At 40.7% G+C, this 19303-nt stretch overlaps 1 protein-coding gene across 2 annotated transcripts in view; it reads left to right on the top strand.

The window, feature by feature from the left end:
* The window catches only part of NRP2 (neuropilin 2), a 198447-nt gene that overhangs the window by 99087 nt on the left and 80057 nt on the right, over positions 1-19303 (top strand). For both annotated transcript variants that reach the window (XM_053698656.1, XM_053698657.1), the window contains exons 8-10: positions 14804-14948; positions 15943-16292; positions 18538-18682. In XM_053698656.1, the coding sequence (XP_053554631.1) occupies positions 14804-14948; positions 15943-16292; positions 18538-18682 (640 nt within the window). The remainder of the gene's footprint in view (positions 1-14803; positions 14949-15942; positions 16293-18537; positions 18683-19303) is intronic.

The raw sequence follows: 19303 nt of genomic DNA, 5'->3' as shown, positions 1-19303 counted from the left end.
GCCTGTGTAACAAGATGGACAGAGCTGAGATCTGTCCCTTTAATGAGCTAGTCGATAAACCCTTTTCTAAACCTTCTTGTAGAAAGGACAATATCCTAGGAATCCTAACCTTACTCCAGGAGTAACCTTTGGATTCGCACCAGTATAGGTATTTACGCCATATCTTATGGTAAATCCTTCTGGTAACAGGCTTCCTAGCCTGTATCAGGGTATCAATAACCGACTCAGAAAACCCACGTTTTGATAAAATCAAGCGTTCAATTTCCAAGCAGTCAGCTTCAGAGAAGTTAGATTTTGATGTTTGAATGGACCCTGTATCAGAAGGTCCTGTCTTAGAGGTAGAGACCAAGGCGGACAGGATGACATGTCCACTAGATCTGCATACCAAGTCCTGCGTGGCCATGCAGGCGCTATTAGAATCACTGATGCTCTCTCCTGTTTGATTTTGGCAATCAATCGAGGAAGCAGCGGGAAGGGTGGAAACACATAAGCCATCCCGAAGTTCCAAGGTGCTGTCAAAGCATCTATCAGAACCGCTCCCGGATCCCTGGATCTGGACCCGTAGCGAGGAAGTTTGGCGTTCTGGCGAGACGCCATGAGATCTATCTCTGGTTTGCCCCAACGTCGAAGTATTTGGGCAAAGACCTCCGGATGAAGTTCCCACTCCCCCGGATGAAAAGTCTGGCGACTCAAGAAATCCGCCTCCCAGTTCTCCACTCCCGGGATGTGGATTGCTGACAGGTGGCAAGAGTGAGACTCTGCCCAGCGAATTATCCTTGATACTTCCATCATTGCTAGGGAGCTTCTTGTCCCTCCCTGATGGTTGATGTAAGCTACAGTCGTGATGTTGTCCGACTGAAACCTGATGAACCCCCGAGTTTTTAACTGGGGCCAAGCCAGAAGGGCATTGAGAACTGCTCTCAATTCCAGAATGTTTATTGGCAGGAGACTTTCCTCCTGACTCCATTGTCCCTGAGCCTTCAGAGAATTCCAGACAGCGCCCCAACCTAGTAGGCTGGCGTCTGTTGTTACAATTGTCCAGTCCGGCCTGCTGAATGGCATCCCCCTGGACAGATGTGGCCGAGAAAGCCACCATAGAAGAGAGTTTCTGGTCTCTTGATCCAGATTCAGAGTAGGGGACAAGTCTGAGTAATCCCCATTCCACTGACTCAGCATGCACAATTGCAGCGGTCTGAGATGTAGACGTGCAAAGGGTACTATGTCCATTGCTGCTACCATTAAGCCGATCACCTCCATGCATTGAGCTACTGACGGGAGTTGAATGGAATGAAGGACACGGCATGCATTTAGAAGCTTTGTTAATCTGTCTTCTGTCAGATAAATCTTCATTTCTACAGAATCTATAAGAGTCCCCAAGAATGGAACTCTTGTGAGAGGAAAGAGAGAACTCTTCTTTTCGTTCACTTTCCATCCATGCGACCTTAGAAATGCCAGAACTAACTCTGTATGAGACTTGGCAGTTTGAAAGCTTGAAGCTTGTATCAGAATGTCGTCTAGGTACGGAGCTACCGAAATTCCTCGCGGTCTTAGTACCGCCAGAAGGGCACCCAGAACCTTTGTGAAGATTCTTGGAGCCGTAGCCAATCCGAATGGAAGAGCTACAAACTGGTAATGCCTGTCTAAGAAGGCAAACCTTAGATACCGGTAATGATCTTTGTGAATCGGTATGTGAAGGTAAGCATCCTTTAAATCCACTGTGGTCATGTACTGACCCTTTTGGATCATGGGTAAGATTGTCCGAATAGTTTCCATTTTGAACGATGGAACTCTTAGGAATTTGTTTAGGATCTTTAAATCCAAGATTGGCCTGAAAGTTCCCTCTTTTTTGGGAACCACAAACAGGTTTGAGTAAAACCCTTGTCCTTGTTCCGACCGCGGAACCGGATGGATCACTCCCATTAATAACAGATCTTGTACACAGCGTAGAAACGCTTCTTTCTTTATCTGGTTTGTTGACAACCTTGACAGATGAAATCTCCCTCTTGGGGGAGAGAATTTGAAGTCTAGAAGGTATCCCTGAGATATGATCTCTAGCGCCCAGGGATCCTGAACATCTCTTGCCCAAGCCTGGGCGAAGAGAGAGAGTCTGCCCCCCACTAGATCCGGTCCCGGATCGGGGGCCCTCGGTTCATGCTGTCTTTGGGGCAGCAGTAGGTTTCCTGGCCTGCTTGCCCTTGTTCCAGGACTGGTTAGGTTTCCAGCCTTGTCTGTAACGAGCAACAGCTCCTTCCTGTTTTGGTGCAGTGGAAGTTGGTGCTGCTCCTGCTTTGAAATTCCGAAAGGGACGAAAATTAGACTGTCTAGCCTTAGCTTTGGCTTTGTCTTGAGGCAGGGCGTGGCCCTTACCTCCTGTAATGTCAGCGATAATTTCTTTCAAACCGGGCCCAAATAAAGTTTGCCCCTTGAAAGGTATATTAAGTAATTTGGACTTAGAAGTTACATCAGCTGACCAGGATTTTAGCCACAGCGCCCTACGTGCCTGAATGGCGAATCCTGAGTTCTTAGCCGTAAGTTTGGTTAAATGTACTACGGCCTCCGAAATGAATGAATTAGCTAGTTTAAGGACTCTAAGCCTGTCCGTAATGTCGTCCAGCGTAGCTGAACTAAGGTTCTCTTCCAGAGACTCAATCCAAAATGCTGCCGCAGCCGTAATCGGCGCGATGCATGCAAGGGGTTGCAATATAAAACCTTGTTGAACAAACATTTTCTTAAGGTAACCCTCTAATTTTTTATCCATTGGATCTGAAAAAGCACAGCTATCCTCCACCGGGATAGTGGTACGCTTAGCTAAAGTAGAAACTGCTCCCTCCACCTTAGGGACCTGTTACAAACTGCTGTTTGTAACTGGCCCTTTAAATGGAAAATTGCCCTGCTTCCCTGGATTTTGGAGAAGCCTATTTGCCAGCCTCCTTCCACATGACTATGGCCCCTGGAAGATTGTGCCCCTGAGGACATATTGACTTTTGTTGGGTGTGTGTGGCCCTTTAAGAACCATCTGGGGACATATTGTGACTTTGATGAACAATGCCCCTTTAAGACTATGTCCCCAGACCTGTGAAATGACTTGTCCCTGGCTTTCTCCCACTTGGTTCAGTTTCATTGTGTGCCATTAAGAGTTAAATTTTGTTCAGCTTCAAGAAACCTATTCTAAATACAAGTCTGCTGGGATTAGCTCTAATTAGGTTTAGTGATCAACTTTCCCATTGTCTAATCAGACTAGTATTGATAAGGTGGACTGCATTGTTTTATTGTGTGTAATGTTATCTGCTGAAGTAAATGTTGTGGCCTGTCAAAGGGAGTGTCTCTCTATCTAATATCAAATGTGTGATGGGGGATTTTATACCTCCCCCTGAGAGTGTCCTGTTTGCATGTAACCTGAATAAAAGCAGGCTGTGTGCTCCAGCACATCAGACCTATTTTTGACCCTCTAACTTGCAGCTTTGACTCATGTTTGTAGGGGACAGCTTATAATCACTACAGGGATTGCTATGTTTTTCATACTCCCTTAGCTACAGGGATTGCTACAGAAGGAAGAGGTTCGCCTACTGGAGCCTGGTCGTAGGTCCAGGGCGCAGAGCAGACGGCGAGATACCAGCCCAGCAGCGGTGGTTCATATAGTCTGCATTACTGATGGTGGCTACGCAGTAGTTATAGTGTCCATGGTGCTGCTGCTCCTTTGGTGAGCGCTAGGAGCATCGTTTTCTACAGTCCAACTTCCAGCCAGCCTGGAGGCAACCGTAACATTTGGCGGCAGCGGTGGGATTGGCGTCCTAGCGCAAGGAGCAGCACCACAACAGCACTGGTATCGTAGGAGAGTAATTGAGGGCAACGCTAGCCACTGCGCAGCGTCCCTACCTACAGCAGCATGGAGCTGACAAGATACTGGTCAGAACCATGTGAAGAGCACCTCAACCGGATCCGTCGCTATGAGGGCGCGGATTTCGTTCCAGAGGTAAAGAGGCGGCTAGTCCGATATGGTCCAGACCCTGCGCAGGAGGTAGTCAGTCGCATCATCCGGGAATTGGATACGGAGAACAAAGCGGCACGAGCCTTTGAGCGCCAACTGTGGAGTTTGAGGGTATGGACACCTGGTCTCTCTCCCCAGCCGCAGCATGTTCCACAGGGAGAGGAGAGCAGCGACCTCCCTCCCCAGCGGCAGTATACTGTGCAGAGGGAAGAGACAACCGGTCTCCTTCCCCAACCCCAACCAGAGATACCAGAGGCAGCAGGCCTCATAGACTGGTCCTGGGAGGACCCCCAGCAGGCAGGTGGAGATGGGACCGCAGTCTCTCTACCGGCCCTACAGGGATGCTGGGCAGGCGGCCCAGATCCACAGCGACAGACCCAGCTACAGGGAGGGGAGAGCATCGACCTCCCTCCCCAGCCGGAGTGTGCCTTCCAGGGAGAGGAGACAACCGGTCTCTCTCCCCAGCCGCAGCATGTTCCACAGGAAGAGGAGAGCATCGACCTCCCTTCCCAGCGGCCGCCGGAGTATCAGGAGGAGGAGGTAAGCCAATCTCCCCCTCCCCAGCTAACTCCTAACTTGGGCCCAGGGTTAACAGTGGAGATGTTAACCCCCACTGACCCCCACGTTCCCTTTGCCACCGGGCAGGACTATGCCCCAATTCCCCCAGCAGAAGAGCTGGCATCAGGACAGAGCGCTGCTGGCCTCTGCCCTACAGACCCCCTTGTTACAGGACTGGCCTGCAAACCCCTCACCCCAGCAGAAGCGCTGGCACCAGGGCAGAGTGCCGCTGGCCTCTGCCCCCCAAGTACCATCAGCTATTTGCCCAGCTGCGCCAGGAAGGCAGAGGATGCTACACTTTCATCCTATAACCTGGAACCTACAGGCCAGTGCTACTTGTTGTGGGGGGGCTGCTTTGCTGCTAGTGTTTATTTGTGGGTGGGTTGCGAGACTAACTTAGGCACTGACCGACAGAAGGTCAGGTGCCTGGTTAGTCTCCCTCCAAAAGGGGAGATATGTTACAAACTGCTGTTTGTAACTGGCCCTTTAAATGGAAAATTGCCCTGCTTCCCTGGATTTTGGAGAAGCCTATTTGCCAGCCTCCTTCCACATGACTATGGCCCCTGGAAGATTGTGCCCCTGAGGACATATTGACTTTTGTTGGGTGTGTGTGGCCCTTTAAGAACCATCTGGGGACATATTGTGACTTTGATGAACAATGCCCCTTTAAGACTATGTCCCCAGACCTGTGAAATGACTTGTCCCTGGCTTTCTCCCACTTGGTTCAGTTTCATTGTGTGCCATTAAGAGTTAAATTTTGTTCAGCTTCAAGAAACCTATTCTAAATACAAGTCTGCTGGGATTAGCTCTAATTAGGTTTAGTGATCAACTTTCCCATTGTCTAATCAGACTAGTATTGATAAGGTGGACTGCATTGTTTTATTGTGTGTAATGTTATCTGCTGAAGTAAATGTTGTGGCCTGTCAAAGGGAGTGTCTCTCTATCTAATATCAAATGTGTGATGGGGGATTTTATACCTCCCCCTGAGAGTGTCCTGTTTGCATGTAACCTGAATAAAAGCAGGCTGTGTGCTCCAGCACATCAGACCTATTTTTGACCCTCTAACTTGCAGCTTTGACTCATGTTTGTAGGGGACAGCTTATAATCACTACAGGGATTGCTATGTTTTTCATACTCCCTTAGCTACAGGGATTGCTACAGAAGGAAGAGGTTCGCCTACTGGAGCCTGGTCGTAGGTCCAGGGCGCAGAGCAGACGGCGAGATACCAGCCCAGCAGCGGTGGTTCATATAGTCTGCATTACTGATGGTGGCTACGCAGTAGTTATAGTGTCCATGGTGCTGCTGCTCCTTTGGTGAGCGCTAGGAGCATCGTTTTCTACAGTCCAACTTCCAGCCAGCCTGGAGGCAACCGTAACAGGACCGTTTGCCATAAGTCCCGTGTGGTGGCGTCTATTGGAAACATCTTTCTAAATATTGGAGGGGGTGAGAACGGCACACCGGGTCTATCCCACTCCTTAGTAACAATTTCATTTAGTCTCTTAGGTATAGGAAAAACGTCAGTACTCGCCGGTACCGCAAAGTATTTATCCAACCTACACAATTTCTCTGGTATTGCAACAGTGTTACAATCATTAAGAGCCGCTAAAACCTCCCCTAGTAATACACGGAGGTTCTCCAATTTAAATTTAAAATGTGAAATATCTGAATCCAATCTGTTTGGATCAGAACCGTCACCCACAGAATGAAGCTCTCCGTCCTCATGCTCTGCAAGCTGTGACGCAGTATCAGACATGGCCCTAGTATTATCAGCGCACTCTGTTCTCACCCCAGAGTGATCACGCTTGCCTCTTAGTTCTGGTAATTTAGCCAAAACTTCGGTCATAACAGTAGCCATATCTTGTAATGTTATCTGTAATGGCCGCCCAGATGTACTAGGCGCCACAATATCACGCACCTCCCGGGCGGGAGATGCAGGTACTGACACGTGAGGCGAGTTAGTCGGCATAACTCTCCCCTCGCTGTTTGGTGAAATTTGTTCAATTTGTACAGATTGGCTTTTATTTAAAGTAGCATCAATACAGTTAGTACACAAATTTCTATTGGGCTCCACCTTGGCATTGGAACAAATGACACAGGTATCTTCCTCTGAATCAGACATGTTTAACACACTAGCAATAAACTTGCAACTTGGTTACAATCTAATTTAACAAAAACGTACTGTGCCTCAAAGAAGCACTAAACGATTAAATGACAGTTGAAATAATGAACTGAAAAAACAGTTATAGCATCAATCCTTAAAAACAACACAACTTTTAGCAAAGGTTTGTTCCCATTAGTAAAGTAACAATGATTAAATTTGAAGCATAAAAATTACAGAGCAACGTTTTTAATCACAGTCAATATATAAGTCTCACAGCTCTGCTGAGAGAATCTACCTCCCTCCAAAGAAGTTTGAAGACCCCTGAGTTCTGTTAGAGATGAACCGGATCATGCAGGAAATACAAGAGTAACTGACTGGAAATTTTTGATGCGTAGCAAAGAGCGCCAAAAACGGCCCCTCCCCCTCACACACAGCAGTGAGAGAGAAACGAAACTGTCACAATTAAAACAAGCAACTGCCAAGTGGAAAAATAATGCCCAAACATTTATTCACTCAGTACCTCAGAAAATGCAAACGATTCTACATTCCAGCAAAAACGTTTAACATAATAAATACCTATTAAAAGGTTTAATGTACTTTTAACAGAGTAATTCCAGTGAAATACCATCCCCAGAATACTGAAGTGCAGAGTATACATACATGTCATTATAACGGTATGGCAGGATTTTCTCATCAATTCCATTCAGAAAATAAAAACTGCTACATACCTCAATGCAGATTCATCTGCCCGCTGTCCCCTGATCTGAAGCTTTTACCTCCCTCAGATGGCCGAGAAACAGCAATATGATCTTAACTACTCCGGTTAAAATCATAGTAAAAACTCTGGTAGGTTCTTCTTCAAACTCTGCCAGAGAGGCAATAACACGCTCCGGTGCTATTGTAAAATAACAAACTTTTGATTGAAGTTATAAAAACTAAGTATAATCACCATAGTCCTCTCACACATCCTATCTAGTCGTTGGGTGCAAGAGAATGACTGGGAGTGACGTAGAGGGGAGGAGCTATATGCAGCTCTGCTGGGTGAATCCTCTTGCATTTCCTGTTGGGGAGGAGTTATATCCCAGAAGTAATGATGACCCGTGGACTGATCACACATAACAGAAGAAATATGATTTTTCATGTTTTCATCTACTTTCATCCAAAGGGCTCCTGCACACTTATGTAAATATTTGTGTATATATGTATACATATGTATATACATATAAATACATTGGTACACACATATATACATGTATCTATGCATACTTATACATACTTAGATGTATATATCTCTATGTTAAAGCCCTTTGCCTGCCTTTTTTTTCAACACCTGAGACCTCATATCTTTAAGCCCTTATATATATATTTTTAAAATAATTTTTATTAGATAGTGTTATTATGTGTAACTGTACTTCGTAATGTATTTTTGATGTGTTTTGTGAAATTTTTTTGTTTCGCAAACAACTAGAGCACGGAGGAGGCGCTATCCTGACACGTGTTAACTTCAATAGAGTGATAAACCCGACACGCACAAACACCTGCGTAACTGTTAGCACCCATTTGTAATCTGACCCTTTATTTGGAAGGCACTGAAGTAGATTTTCTCATCAAATTTTTTTTATGATTGAATAGGAACTTTTTTTTTATAGAAACTGGGGTCATATATACAGATTTTAAGACATTTCAATAAGGTTAATTTTATAATATATATATTAAACCAAATACCATACAATTTTATTGTAGCCTCTTTTAAGTAGAAGTTGTAGAATTCATTCCTGTGATTACCAGAGAGAGACGCACAATGTTACAGCCCTCCCTGGAAGTCAAAGGGTTAATCAAAAGATTTAAAAAAAAGATCATAAGGTAGTCATAGTGTTAATCTGAACACAGTGAGTTGATTGATAAGGTTTGTGCTTTTAATTCAAATATAAAAACAGGATGCATAAAATTATGTGTTTGTTAGTTTTTTTATTAAAGATCTTAATAAAAATTAATATATTTGTAGAAAATAGAATGATAATGGTAACCTTAAAATAGAGCATCATGGTGGATGACTGCAGTATTATGATCTGGGCAGCCATGCCAAATAGATTTGTCATATCTGCCGCATCTTGACTCCGCGCCACAAAAGGAGGCAGCCGTTTAAATAAATGTATACATGTCTATATATGTGTCAGGCCATTAAAGGCTTCTCTGAATTACTCCCTGCCGTCTCATGGGTGGGCCCTCTGCCAGCTGAAAATTGCAATCAGAGTTTAAACTTCTTTCTTAGCAGAGGGAAGAAGAGAAGGTACGAAAATGTGTGTTCTGAGATACCCAGGCATCTGACTGTACTGCTGCTTTGTCAAATGTCAGAACAGGATGTAGGCCGGGTGTGTGGGGGTGGGAAGTGAGTGATGGGAAGAAATTGGTAGGGGAGATAAATGAGGATATCGAGAGACACATGGTAAATAAAGGTAAGGGGTAAAGGAAAATGAGGGAGCAGTGGGTAAACAAAGATGGGAACAGAGGAATGAGACAAGTAAATGCAAAGGGGTGAGATGTATAGAATGGAATACAGAAAAAAGGCTGAATTATAGATTTAAATAAAAATGGAGTAGAGACTATGTTCATACTTCATAGTTATTCATCCCAGCATGATTGGTTACTGCTCATTCATATTATCCACAGAAAAACATACAATTCATTCTTAAAGGATTAACTTTGTATTTTTAGTGCCAAAAAAGTAAAATATTACTGGAAATTTGTATAAAGTTAGCCATTTAACTTATATTCACTTTCAGCTGAAGAGAACAAAAATGTTAATATAAAATGGCATTTCATAAGTTTAAAGGGACATGAAACCCAAATTTTTTCTTTCATGATTTAGAAAGAGCATGTAATTTTAAACAACTTTCTAATTTACTTCTATTATCTAATTTGCTTCATTCTCTTGATATACTTTGCTGAAAAGCATATCTAGATAGGCTCAGTATCTGCTGATTGGTTGCTGCACATAGATGCCTCGTGTGATTGGCTCATCCATGTGCATTGCTATGTCTTCAACAAAGGATATCTAAAGAATGACGAAAATTAGGTAATAGAAATACATTTGAATGTTGTTTAAAATTGTATTCTCTACTTGAATCATGAAAGACATTTTTTGGGTTTAGTGTCCCTTTAACAAGTCAGCAAAAAAGAAATGTGGTATAACTGAGTGGGCAAACAAAGTAAACCATTTGGTGTTGATGAGATCAATTATTAAAGTGGGTTAAGATATAGGGTCGGATTAGAAGTGGTGTGCTATTTAGCACTTTTTCTATATTTAGGAATATATATTTAAAAATACTAAGAACTGTTTTTTACTTTGTGAAGAACATTATAATGTAAAATATTTACAGTAAATACACAGTAAAATACATAAAATATTAAAATGGAATAAAAATGATGTTTCATGTTTTTAAGTATTTGAGTAGAAAGGGCTCCAAAGTGTATGTATACAGTGGGGCATATGTATCAAGGTCTGACGGACCTGATCCGACACTGCGGATCAGGACCGCCAGACCTCGCTGAATACGGCGAGCAATACGCTCGCCGTATTCAGCATTGCACCAGCAGCTCACAAGAGCTGCTGGTGCAACGCCGCCCCCTGCAGACTCGCGGCCAATCAGCCGCCAGCAGGGGGTGTCAATCAACCCGATCGTACTCGATCGGGTTGATTTCCGGCGATGTCTGTCCGCCTGCTCAGAGCAGGCCGACAGGTTATGGAGCAGCGGTCTCTGTGACCGCTGCTTCATAACTGCTGTTTCATTTGGAGCTTGATACATATGCCCCAGTGTGTGTGCATTTAGTTATATACATGTGTGTGTGTGTGTATGTATATATATATATATGTTTATATGTGTATGTATATTCATATATACATAAATACACACACACATATAATATATACAAATTTTTAGGTATCTTTAGGTTTTCAGAGTATAAACCGAAGTAAACAGGCAACTATTGACTAGACTGAAAAAAAAAATTCATGCTGAATTGACATAATTCTGGATTTGGATCAAGTAGTTCTTGTCAGGGCTGTAAAAAAATAGTTCCTGTTTTTTAAACGTCATAAAATTGGTTATACAGTGGTTGTCATGGTATGAAAGAGGCAAGTAGATTTGAAGTACACATGCATTTGTAGCAGACGTGAACTTAAGTGGGGCTTGAGTTTTAATGTTAAAAGTGTCTCATTCCTTGTTGTACTTGCATGGACCATGGATGAGGAGGCAGAGATGTCTAATGCTGAATGCAAAGACCAGAAATAAATTCCCACGATGCTGTCAGTAGCACTAATACTGCATACTAAATGCAAAAGCATAGGGAAGGAAAGGTTGCTTAATGAGTTCTCAATGCTGTACGTGCAGATAGTGAGAGACAAGCTTTCTAACATGCTCAGGATCTTATTAGTATGGAAGGCCAGATTACTACACATAGTTTGCTGAATTCAAGTTAATATATATATATTACTTAGAGGTAAATTGGAAGTATTAATTTCCATGAAAAAAAAATATGTTATTCTAGTGTATGTTGATGTAATAGTAGGGTCTTTGATGGTTACCAGCAACTATCTCTATATCAGAAAATATTATTGGTAATACTTGTTTATGTAATCAGTTGGCGTTATGGAAGCTGAGTGGTCTTATTTACTTACTTTCATTAAAAATCTTAGGATATTCATTCATCTTTGATAGTATATGGATTTACTATGTTGCCTTTCAAGAGAATGTCCATCTTAATGTCATGAACCAATCCTGGAGTGTAAAAGACTTTACAAGACTGTAGTTGCCTGATCACATTGCTGATATAAAGACAATAAGAAGAGCATTTTGTGGTAACTTGGTCAACATCAGTAAAGAATTGTCAACATCTCCCATCTCTAGGTACTATATTACAAACTTGCTGTATAAAGCCAGAGTCAGATTTTTCCCTACCATTCACCTCATTCAACTCTTTCTGTTGTTTTCCTAGTTTGATCTGCCTTGTTACAGTCCTAAATGTCCATTTTATGCAGGTGTGCTGGAAAGAAAATGCCACTATTTTTGAGGCTCTACAGTTGAAATTGTTTTGTATCTGAAACTCTCTGTTATAATCCTCAAATTCCATGGGGATGGAGTCTTGAAATCCTAATCCGGTTAGCACACAGACTTCTAAAGCACATTTTCCAACCCTATATATTTATTGGGGAGATAATCTCACAAACGACCTACAGGTGCAGTACAAACAGACAGATGGTAAAGAAATCCATAAGTCAAATATCAAACATTTTTGCACCCTTTACATGAGCAGTACCAGGTCGGCCAAAGCATAGTTAATCTATGGGAGTGGGGAGCTGAAGGCGGTAAATTGCCTTTCCGATTTAATGGTGTTTTAACTTTGCGTTACTTCTGACTGTGAAGCTGGCAGCTTTCCCACAGCAGCTGAAACTAATGCAGCTTTTAAAGCAAGGAGGGAAAAAACACACACACAGCCTAGGGGAGGGAGATTAAAAGTAAAAAGTACATTGGTTATGATTTACAAAGAGAAAACTTTCTACTCTTTATAGTGTATTAGTTCAGTACAACACCAACCTTGATTTATGCAATATAATGGTTTAGTCCAGTTCTAACTTATGGCCATTGTGTTATTACTTCACCCTTTTGCCCATACCATGTGTTCAGTTAAACAAGTCCCCTTCACTTTACCATCTGTCCATTGTACCATGTATTAGTTCAATACAGCACCAACCTTGTGTGCCGTGTGTTTTTTCAGCCCAGTGTTAACCCTCTGTGTGATGTATTAGTTCATCCCTGAGCCATCACCCTGTGCCATGTGTTGGTTGGTTCAGCTCTGCAGCAATCTCCTGTATTATGTGTTACTCCAGCCTACTACCAAGTCACTGTGCTATGTATGAATTCAATCCAGCACCCACCATTCTAAGTGACATTAGTTAGTTCATTTATGTTTCCTTGCTTTGTTCCATTCAAACTTGTTATAGCCCTCCTGTTCCATGACAGGTGTAAGTTTAGTGTGAAACATCTTACTGGGATAACATTAATTGAAACACATTGTTCAGAAACACATTGTTCAGAAATAACTAAATTTAATTTCAGGATAAATTTAGGTTCCATGATATATCTATGAGTCTTCGAAGTAGGGTTGCTTGGCACCCGCTAGTGAGATGTAATATAATGTTGGTCACTGCAGAGTTAACACCCTGCATAACCTTGCCTCTAGACCAGGAGAATTTCCCAGTGAAGTCGAAGTAGGAGGGAGATCCAGAGCCAATTTGTAGTGTAATTATATTTTTTTTCTTATGTTTATCTTTTATTACTGATTTTGTTGTGCAAAATGAGATATGGATTCAGCACTAAAGACAGATGATGAGCAGCCAACATCATAGGCCAGGAGTGCATCCTAAATAAACCCTTTAGGTGACAGTATTAATTAAAACCACTTTGCGTTAGAATGGGTTATAAATCCTGAAAAGCCAAAAGTCCAGGGCATTTTTTTTACGTCTGATGCCACATGGATTAAAAATAAAATCATTTCAAAACGATATAATCTCCATTAACACTGACATGTTCAACAGTGAATATCAACATTTTTGCTAACCAGGGCCTAGGTTGGGTACTCGCCTGTGCCCCTTTAACAGGATGTTTTCTAATTATTGTAAAGGTACAGTTTTCTGATCTTTAAAGGAAGCCTTTTGACTTCATTTAACCCTAATTAATGGCAGGAATCCCGCATCCCTTTCCTCCTCTTGTAGTCACTGCCTAAACCCTTCCTATTTATTACAAACTTATCTCACGTCTCATTTGCACATGATTGCTTTACTTTGTAATTCCCATTTGGTTTAATCCCAAAAAGGCAAATTGTGCATTTCTAGTAATTTGTTTAAAGATAATGTAAAAGGAACACTTTACATCTGGCTTCACATTTTATATCAAGATAAAGCTAATTAGCCACAATTTAACAAGAGTATCATCCTATTATCACCACAGATTAAAAAGATAGTTTATTATGTAAATACTTAAAAAGAGTTCTCATGCATTTTAATGTAAAAATAGCCCACTGCATACCACTGCATGTCTTCATTTTATCCTGCAAAAGAGAATGAGTTTCAGATTCTCACAGCGCTATACAGATTGTCCCACCATTTTAATTTTAAAAGGATATGAGACAGTTTATATACATACATACATATATATATATATATATATATATATGTGTGTGTGTGTGTGTGTGTGTGTGTGTATAAGCAAATTGTGTACATTGTCGCTTTTGTAGACTGATCATATCTTGGAAAACACTGCACATTGGATCAATTTTTGGCTCTTAAAGGGACATGAAACCCAAAAAAAAAATGTTGTGATTCTGATAGAGAATACAATTTTAAACAGCTTTCCAATTTACTTCTATTATTTAATTTGCTTCCTTCGCTTGTTATTCTTTGCTGAATGGTTTATCTAGGCAAGCTCAGGAGCAGCAAAGAACCTAGGTCCTAGCTGCTGATTGGTGGCTGCATATATATACAGATTGTCATTGCCTCGCCCATGTGTTCAGTTAGAAACCAGTAGTGCATTGCTGCTCCTTCAACAAATTGTTCCAAGAGAATTAAACAAATTAGATAATATAAGTAAATTAGAAAGTTGTTTAAAATTGTATTCATGAAAGAAATATTTTGGGTTTTGATGTCCCTTCAAAAAGGTGATCGTAATTTTCAATATTCCTAAATTTTAAATACGTGCCATCCTTTGCATTGTGGGTCTGAAAAGTGTTACATTAGAAGGGGGCTTTAAAATTGTAAGGGGGATGATATTTATGGGGAGAAAATGTACAAGAGGATATTGAGATAGATGAGGATGAAAAAAAAGAATGGGAGAAAATCTAGAAGCTGACCAGAGAAAGGGAAGGAAAAGATGTTAAAAGGTTTAAACTTATTATTATGTGTCAGCATTTATATTTTAATTAATTTCCCCTCTTTTTTATGTCTTTTTAGTCTGTTCTAGTGGTGACAGATAACTGAGCCACATATCTCATAAACAGTCTTTGCTATTATGATTATTATTGTTAATAATAACAGGGAGTCTAAGCTAGTATGAAAGTTAAATATTTGGAGTTAACGTACACTGTTATTCTTCACTTTGTAGATATTTCCTGGAAATAACGATCCAACTGAAGTCGTTCTGAATAAGATTCCTCAGCCAGTGCTGACCCGTTTTGTTCGGTTTCGGCCTCAGACCTGGCACACTGGAATAGCAATGCGAGTTGAGCTATACGGCTGCCAGATTACAGGTAAAGATCTTTATACAGAAGTCATTTCAAGGCACTTTATAATACAATTTAGCACAGCAATGCATGAACATCCATAGGCCATTTTGTTACATTGTTCCTCTTTTTGTGTTTTGTGTATTTAGTTAAAAACTTTCCGCTAGATTTAGAGTTCTGCGGCCAAAGGGGTGCGTTAGCTACGCATGCTTTTTTTCCCTGCACCTTTTAAATACCGCTGGTATTTAGAGTTCACAGAAGGGCTGCGTTAGGCTCCAAAAAGGGAGCGTAGAGCATATTTACCGCCACTGCAACTCTAAATACCAGCGTTAGAAAGATCCCATTGAAAAGATAGGATACGCAATTGGCGTAAGGGGATCTGCGGTATGGAAAAGTCACGGCTGCAAAGTGAGCATTAGACCCTTTCCTGACTGACTCTAAATACCAGCGGGCGGCCAAAACCAGCGTTAGGAGCCCCTACTGCTGGTTTTGACGGCTAACGCAGAAGTCTAAATCTAGTGGTTGATTTTTTTAAATTTATTTAATTTTATTTAAAAAAGATTGTATCAAAAATCACCCATAAATCACAAAATGAAGTTGTTTCTGAAAATACCAGATTTTTTTTTTAATATTCTACACAGGACACTGGATTACCTGATCAACCTACATTTGCTACAAATTCTACTTCTTGTCTCCATCTGCCATGTCTAGAGCCTGGTTTACTTTATTGTTATGATTATTTTGATATTGTATTGTGTTAATTCAGATGAGCCTGTTTGTACTATAAAATGTTTATGGTTTCATTAAAGGACAATAAATAACCTTCATAAAATGTAATTTTGTGCTGTATGATGCTACAGACCATATAATATAGTATATGCACCATTATGTTTCATGCACAGTTGCTTACTCAATTTCTCCATTTCTAATTATATAGACGATCAGCAATTTATTTTTTGGTAATATGTGGAGCAGTGGTGGTAACCTCTTATTACTCATATAGATTTTCTGTCATCTGTAGATTCCCCCTGCTCAAATATGCTGGGAATGATGTCAGGTCTGATCTCAGACTCTCAGATCACTGCCTCATCCACCAGGGAGTACCTGTGGTCGCCTGGCGTATCTCGATTAGTGAGCAGCCGCTCTGGCTGGTTTGCACATATCCCACCTGAGCAGGCGGGGAAAGAGTGGCTGCAGGTTGACCTTGGAGCACTGAAGACTGTGAAAGGGGTCATTATACAGGGCGCACGTGGAGATGACAGTCATACAAGCACTGAGAACAAAGCTTTTGTACGAAAATTCAAAGTGTCCCATAGCATGGATGGAATTGCCTGGGAATTTATTAAGGATCCAAGGACAGAGCAAACCAAGGTACTGCCGACCATATAAATAGATACATATTTGTTCATATAAAATAAGAGCCAAGATTACAAGTGGCTTGCTAATTTTAGCACGTGACGCAATAAGCAGTATTGTTGGACCACACTAATATTAACACGTAACTTGATATACTCACACATTTTTAATAAAAAATGTACATTTACATATAAAAAATGTTTAGCAAGAGTTAAAAAGGAATATGGTATATGACAAGGTGTTTGACTGGGCTGAAAATGTTGCAGGGTCATGGGATGTGTACCCGGTCCAGTATGAGAGTGCAGTCCCCTTCCGTGTTTTGTATATGTCTAGGGTGATTACATAAGCCTGTGCACCCTTCCCTTGTTCCCAGTTTGTTTGGATTTAAGAGCATGCATTGTGTGGCTGTTTTAGGGTCCCAGGTATTGGAAAGGACCTTGACGTGGTACCTGGGCTTGTCCCATTTGGCCAGATGCGGTAACTAACCTTTCCATTTTTGCTTTTAAATCTTAGCTGAGAGCTTGTGAGTGCTGGACCTACTCTGTGTGTTGTATTAATTTGTTTTGTAATTTTCCCTATGGTTCTTGCACCCAGACCTGTCTGGGGTTAACTGCCTGTGACTCTGGGGACAGCACAGCTTCCTGTGAGTGATAGTGAGCACCCAGGGCTGAGCATGTTGCAGGGTCATGGGATGTGTACCCGGTCCGGTATGAGAGTGCAGTCCCCTTCCGTGTTTTGTATATGTCTAGGGTGATTACATAAGCCTGTGCACCCTTCCCTATGGGTGACAAGGTGTTTGACTGGACGTGGTACCTGGGCTTGTCCCATTTGGCCAGATGCGGTAACTAACCTTTCCATTTTTGCTTTTAAATCTTTGCTGAGAGCTTGTAAGTGAGTGCTGGACTTTCTCTGTGTGTTTTATTAATTTGTTTTGTAATTTTCCCTATGGTCATGGGATGTGTACCCGGTCCGGTATGAGTGTGCAGTCCCCTTCCGTGTTTTGTATATATATATATATATATATATATATATATATATATATATATATATATATAAAAAAATATTTTTATGTGTCATTGTATATATGTGTATTAATGAGTAAATATGTATGTGCACACATAAATACATACATAATGTATATACACATATACACACACATGCACACAAACCATTATATATATATATATATATATATATATATATATATATATACACATACACACACACTTTTGAGCCCTTCCTACTCAAATAATATACTACTATAAAATAATCCTTCAAATTCCTATGTTTTTATTTAAAAGAAAATGTTTTTTTGTTTTTTTTTAAATATGTAATTTTATATGTATCTGTATATACAATATATTCAGTATATATATGTATATTCATATAGATATCAAGGCAAAGATATATATTTTTCAAAATGATATACAGACATCTATAGAAATATCTATTTAAAATAAAATTAAAAGAACATTTTCTTGTAAGTGAAGTTTAAAGGAATTTAAGGTATTCCTTACAAACCTTTGGCTTTAGACTAGTTGGTCTAGTGCAATTTCGGGTTAGCGCACAAGCAATAAATGGAAAAGGCTTTCTTTAGCGTACCCCATAGAAGCCTATTGGGAGATGGAGGTAGCTCGGTTTCAATAACCAAAGTCCTGAAGTTAGCGTGCCTGGGTCTTTCGATCTCGCGCTACTATTTTACTTTAAACCTGTAGTGCCAGCACTAACCTGGAAGTGCTCATGTTTTACTTTGCGTACAGTAAGCTAAAAAATATTATCACTCCACTTGTAATCTTGGTCAGTATCTTAGTTTGGCATTGATTCCAGAATGTTATCGTGTAGAATGGTGATTTACTATTACATAGTACACTCACACACAACCACACACACTATACACACATATGCACATACATTTACTCAAAATACTTTTTTTGAGCATTTTATTTTGATTCTCCAAGCAAACCATCAATCAGATGACAAGAGTGAACTTAGATGAGAACCATTCATTTTCACCAAAAGTCCTTTAAAAATAGAAATAGCATTTTTTCTTGGACATTAGCTTGTTTAATAATAATAATAATAGTAATAATAATGATCCATCCTACTTTTTAAATAGCACCCTTGTTTAATAAGTATTGAATATTTTATTGAATCTTAAATGAACTCAAAAAACAACCACATCAAGTACAACACATTATCCTTGTTCTTCCAATCTCTGCTCTTGTGGTAACAGTTGCCTTTACTGTTGTCTTCATTTTAGCTTTTTGAGGGCAACATGCATTATGATACACCTGAAGTACGAAGATTTGAGCCGGTGGGTGCACAGTTTGTTCGAGTTTATCCTGAAAAGTGGTCTCCTGCTGGCATGGGCATGAGGATGGAGATCTTGGGCTGTGATAGGACAGGTAAGAGAACTTGCTTACTTACATTTATAGTCAAATATGTGACAAGGTTCTGGTCCCACTATGTGCCTAGTGACTTCAGAACATATGCCAGTACTGCCATCGTCTCTTGGCCAGGTGGATTTGGCTTACATGCATTGTGAAAAGAGTAATGTTGCATCAAATGCCATTTAATTCTTCTAGTCCAGCAAGGTATTTTCTGGCCATAGGGTAGTATTGATATACAGTATGCTTAGACACCAGGGGCAATACGGAGGGATCATGCCCCCACTAGATCACACGTATCATCTAAAAGAGGATATGTTGTTTTTTTTGGAAACAAGTAGATAATACTGCTTGTTATGCAGCTGATAAATGTTAAAGCTGCTTTATATGTGGTCAAAAAGGTCTTGTATGCCTGACACGCAATAATTGCTGTTTGCATGTCTGGCTATGATAAATGTATGTATAAGGCAAATATGATATAAAACTAGTGAGATGTTATATGTTTCTCCTATGGGAGAATACATCCTAAGCATGCCACTGATCTAAGATAAAGACTTATTTAAGATCTAAACCGCTCCCAGACTGGAGACAGTATACTGTATGTCAGCCCATTGAAAGCATGCAGAATATTTTCTTTGA

This window comes from Bombina bombina, chromosome 1, assembly GCF_027579735.1.
Source record: "Bombina bombina isolate aBomBom1 chromosome 1, aBomBom1.pri, whole genome shotgun sequence".
Taxonomy (NCBI): Eukaryota; Metazoa; Chordata; class Amphibia; order Anura; family Bombinatoridae; genus Bombina; species Bombina bombina.
The sequence above is the reverse complement of the archived record's forward strand: the minus strand, read 5'-3'. Positions and strand labels throughout refer to the sequence as shown.